We start from the raw sequence: 5000 nt of genomic DNA, 5'->3' as shown, positions 1-5000 counted from the left end.
AGAGAGGGAGAGGGAGAGGGAGAGGGAGAGAGAGAGAGAGAGAGAGAGAGAGAGAGAGAGAGAGAGAGAGAGAGAGAGAGAGAGAGAGAGAGAGAGAAAGATTATGAAAATTATAAACACGCAATGTAACGATAATAGCAATGATAGTTACAATAATAATAACAATATAATAATGATGATGATATATGAAATAGTAATATGCTCGTAATAACAAATAATAATATATAAAAGATGAAGAATAAAACAACACTAGTATAACAACATTTATTACAAGAACTGCGTCTTATTGCTCACCAATGAGACTCAGCGGATAAAATAAAAAGGACTAATTCTTATATTTACATACAGTCACTGGATATTCAATTCTATCCTTTAGATAACAAAAAATAAGTGTCGGGGATAAAAAAGGGAATACCTAAGTTATTTACAGTCGCTAAATAATCTAATATCTCTGAAGTAAAAAAGAAACGCGGTTATGTACAACTCGAAGAGAGCTCCAGGTACCTTGCAGTAGCTGTGCCACCATGGCTGGGGCTAGGGTATTGCACTTCGTCTGCGCGGGTTTCCTTGCTGCACAAGGCTTTTCTCAAGTTCCTTTGTTTATAAATAGGTAAGTATTGTCCGGACACCATACACAAGGCGTGGCTTCGCTGGAAGGGGCGTGGCCTCGCTGGAAGGGGCGTGGCCTCGCTGGAAGGGGCGTGGCCTCGCTGGAAGGGGCGTGGCCTCGCTGGAAGGGGCGTGGCCTCGCTGGAAGGGGCGTGGCCTCGCTGGGAGGGGCGTGGCGTGCGCTAGACGATGTAGTTCTCGTGTTCGGGGAGCAGGTTGGGGCAGTGCGCCGCCCACCACTCCTCGTGCAGCCGCTCCTCCAGCGCCGCGCACACCTTCTCCAGGCCCACGGCTTGGGCCAGGCGCTGCCGGGAGCCCTCCGTTCGGCTCGCCAGCCGGCAGGCCTGGTTCTGCAGGAGGCCGAAGTCCGTCATGTTCTCCCGCGCCTGCGTCATGAGGCCCTCCAGGTCGCAGCGCAGGAGGCGGAGGCGGTCGTCCAGCGTGCTCAGCGACTCGACCAGCTGCATGACCTCGCCCACGCCGCGGCTCTCGACGCCCCCGCGGAGCGCCGTCGCCTCCAGGCGGTCGCACGCCGTCCAGAGGCCGCGCAGGCGCTGCCGCCGAGTCTCGTCGAGGGACTGCGAGCTCCGGTCGGCCGGCGACGCCTCGATCACGAAGGTGGCGTCGCAGATCGTCTCCGAGGGACTCGCGGGGCACGAGGCGGCGCTCCAGCTGAGGTACGAGAGTCTGACGGCGAAGTCGGCCACGTCCTCCGGCCCCTGCAGGCACGCGGGGTACTTGTCCTTCTTTCTGCGGCCCATCGGCGGCTCGGGGGCGCCCTCGGCAGCGCCCTCGCCGCGCCCGAGCCCCGCGTCGACGGAGAGGTCGTGGTCGCTCAGGTCCTCCAGCTCCTCCAGGAACGACCGGTCCGCCGCCGCCTCCGGGGAGCACTCGGACGCGTCGTCGGCGGCGTACACCCCGCTGTCCCTGGACGTGAAGCTCCGCAGGCTGAAGCACGCTTCGCTGTGGGGCGTCGCCGGCGGGGAGTCCGTGCGGAGCTCCTCGCCGGCGCCGTCAGACCCAAAGGGCGCGTCCACGGGCTCCTCTCCCCCCGTCGCTCCCGGCGAACCCGCCCTCTTCCCGTCCTCCTCCTCCCCCTCCTCCTCCTCCCTCCCGAGGTGGCTACAGCTGAGCGCCTTCTGCCTCCTGACCTCGGCCTTGAGGCGTCCGATCTCCCGGTCGTAGCCCTGGATCCAGCTCAGGTCGACCTTCCTCCTGTTGGCCGCGGCCTCGTCCACCTCCGGGAAGCCCCATCCGAACTCGCTCACGTGGCTGAAGCTCTGCACGCGGATCTTCTGCGGCCGCGGCGTCTCCTCCTGCTGCTCGAAGGGCGCGCCGTCGTCCCTCCTGCAGGAGAGAGAGGAACAGAAGGCTTAGCGGGGAGTCCTCTACTTCAAGAACTAATGGAACTGAAGATAATGTTGGTAACAATCATGACAATTGTAATATTAACCATATCATTATTATTGATATTTATAATGTACATGCGGAAAACAATAATAATAATCGTAACACTACTAATAATACAAAAACACCTAGATATATGGAAAAAAATAAGCCATTAAGATCAAATTTGTCTAGGCTGTCAACACCGTCCACACCTATACACTGAGCAGTCTCACTCAAAATGAATATTGAACAGGTTTCGAATTCCGTCTCGAACGCTGAATTACGTGACCTTTTCTGTTCGAAGCAGTTTCGAAGCTTCATGCACGACCGAGTCATTATTTTTTTTTCTTTTTTTCTTTCTTTCTTTACGATTTCTCGCCCGTGAATGAGCGGGAGAGGCTAGATCAGTAGCAACTAGAGCAGGTGTCATGGCGTCTGTTTCGATGCTTGTTCAATGAAAATATAACCATTAAAATCATTATATTCCATCCTTTTTGAAAATCGGAGACTCCAAAATGATCGACCATATTCACAAAGCACCCGCAACCTTTGTGACGTCATCAAAATAAACCTACATGTATTTTTTTTTTTTTTTTTTTCAAAATAGAATCAGACGCCATGATACCTCCTCGAGTTGCTACTGATCTAGCCTTTCTCGAGAATGAACATCAATGATCAATCTACGACCACCACACAATACCACGTTCATCTCATCCATTCAAGGTCATGCCACTTACACGTCAATTGAATAATTCAACGGGCAATTTTAATTACCTTGTATATATCGGTTGCATTAATTGTATGTTAAATCATCCAAAGGGTTCTAATAAACGGGGTTGCTCACTGAATATCAACAACTGCAGTAACTTTTTGAAATGAACTTATCATATAATAACCATATCACTATCATGTCAAGAGAGTGAGGGAGGAATTAGAATTAGAATTTTTGACTGCTTTTGTTTTAATTCCATTTGTCACAATGGATATTCTTTGTCGTGACTTGTTGTCTGTTTTATTTTCCTTCTAAATTGCCTTCTCCCTTCCTTTCTTCCTCTCTCCCTCTCCCTTCCTTTCTTCCTCTCTCCCTCTCCCTTCCTTTCCTCCTCTCTCCCTCTCAGTTCCTTCCTTCCTCTCTCCCTCACCCTTCCTCCCCCCCCCCTCTCTCTCTCTCCTGAGTGCGAGAAATGGCCGGGGTTGCCATCCACTGGCAGCGCGCGGGATCGAAGGCACCTCAGCAAGCTTGCTAGACGAAACTGCTGCACCACAAAGTACACGAGAAAAGGAGGAATTGAATAAGAGGAGAGGGAAGGAGAAAGGAGAGGGGAGAAAAGGGAGGGAAAGAAGGAGGAAGAAAGGGAAGAGGAGGTGGGAGTAGTATAGGGGGAAGAATAGAAAAGGAAGAGAAAGAAGAGTGATGAGGGAGAATATGGAAAAGTAGAGGGGGAAGGGAAGTGAAGAAAGAAATGGTGAGGAGGAGGGGGGCGAAGAAACGAAGGAGGATTAAGAGGAAGGAGGAAAGAGGAGTGGAGGGGGAGGGAGAAAATTGAAATAGGAGCAGGGTGAGAGCGGTACTTTAGAGATCACAATAAGAGAAAACAAACTAATACTACAAATTTCTCGCAAATAAAACTAAAGAGTTCTTGCATCATCAGTTATGTCATATTCATACCTCAACATTTTAACAAATAATTAATTCTATGCTGGTCTATGCCTACAAATGAAAGCCTATTCCTGCTTATAACTATAGGTATGTTCATCTAATTTATCTCCTATATACACGCACACGCACACACGGTCAAATATTTTAGGTTACTTAACGCTATAAGAATGAATGTACTGATGACATAATATAAACGAACCTAAGTGTACACTTACATGTAGACTATACGTTAATGCTTTTGTTATAGATTTAAGTTCAAATGAAATTTCCAAACATTTCATAAACAAATGGTCAGAGAACATGCATGCCTTCATTATAGATTTTATCATTTCTGTATCAGTGTCCAGATGTGCTTACGTTTTCGTGTATACACATCAGCGTGAAAGACCTGTGTGTCTATTATACTTATACACTTCATATATACGCGTAAAAGACCTAAGTGTGTCTATACTACTTATACACTTAATATATCAATTTGCCAGATTGACCAATAAACACAAATGCATTAACCACACCAATCCATATAGAAATATTCCTCGTAAAAACGAAACAAAAAAAAAACATTTACATCAATTGTCACATTCATCTTCCAAAGAAAACAAGTATATACAAACATTTCGTACTGCACGCACGTGGATTACCTGAGCCCAAGGTCAATCTGGTTATATAGACAGTTAAAAAGCCACTTTGGCATGCGGGTTACTTAACTCGCTCGGGCAGGTCAATAGACACTATAATCCTCTGTAATCCAGCGTCTGTCCTATAATCGGCGGAGTAAAATGCAGTCCCCCCTAAAATATTTGCTTACGTTTTCTTTTCCTTTGTTTTTTTTTATTCCCATTTTCGCTTATGTTTTCTTTATTTTGAGTGCATTGTGCATTTTCTCCTCTCTCTCTCTCTCTCCTCATCCTCCCTTTCTCTCCTCATCTTCCCTCTCTCTCCTCATCCTCTCCCCTCTTCTCCTCTTCTCCTCTCTCCTCCTCTCCCCTATCCCTTCTCTCTCTCTCTCTCTCTCTCCACCTCTCTCTCCTCATCTCCCCTCTCTCCTCTCCCCTCTCTCTCTCCATCCCTATCCTGTCTCGTGTGACGTGTAAATAGGGCAAGGATTAAGAGTGTCGGTGTGAAAGGGGAGAAGACGAAGGTCAGAGGGTTGTCAAAGGGGGGGGGGGGGAGGGAGGGAGGGAGAGAGAGAGAGAGAGAGAGAGAGAGAGGGAGAGGGGAGAAAGAGAGGGGAGAGAGGGGGGGGGAGGGAGAGAGGGAGGGAGGGAGGAGAGAGAGAGAGAGAGAGAGAGAGGAGAGGGAGAGGGAGAGGGAGAGGGAGAGGGAGAGGGGAGAGGGAGAG

General features: G+C 49.0%; 1 protein-coding gene across 1 annotated transcript in view; it reads right to left on the bottom strand.

The window, feature by feature from the left end:
• Nucleotides 1-250: 250 nt before the first annotated feature.
• The window catches only part of LOC138864186 (uncharacterized), a 10562-nt gene continuing 5812 nt past the window's right edge, over nucleotides 251-5000 (bottom strand). Inside the window, exon 2 of the mRNA XM_070130271.1 lies at nucleotides 251-1956. Within this exon, the coding sequence (XP_069986372.1) occupies nucleotides 792-1956 (1165 nt within the window). The 3' untranslated portion in view covers nucleotides 251-791. The remainder of the gene's footprint in view (nucleotides 1957-5000) is intronic.

The sequence above is a fragment of the Penaeus vannamei genome, chromosome 15 (genome assembly GCF_042767895.1).
Source record: "Penaeus vannamei isolate JL-2024 chromosome 15, ASM4276789v1, whole genome shotgun sequence".
Lineage (NCBI taxonomy): Eukaryota > Metazoa > Arthropoda > Malacostraca > Decapoda > Penaeidae > Penaeus > Penaeus vannamei.
This window is presented reverse-complemented; position numbering and strand designations above follow the sequence as displayed.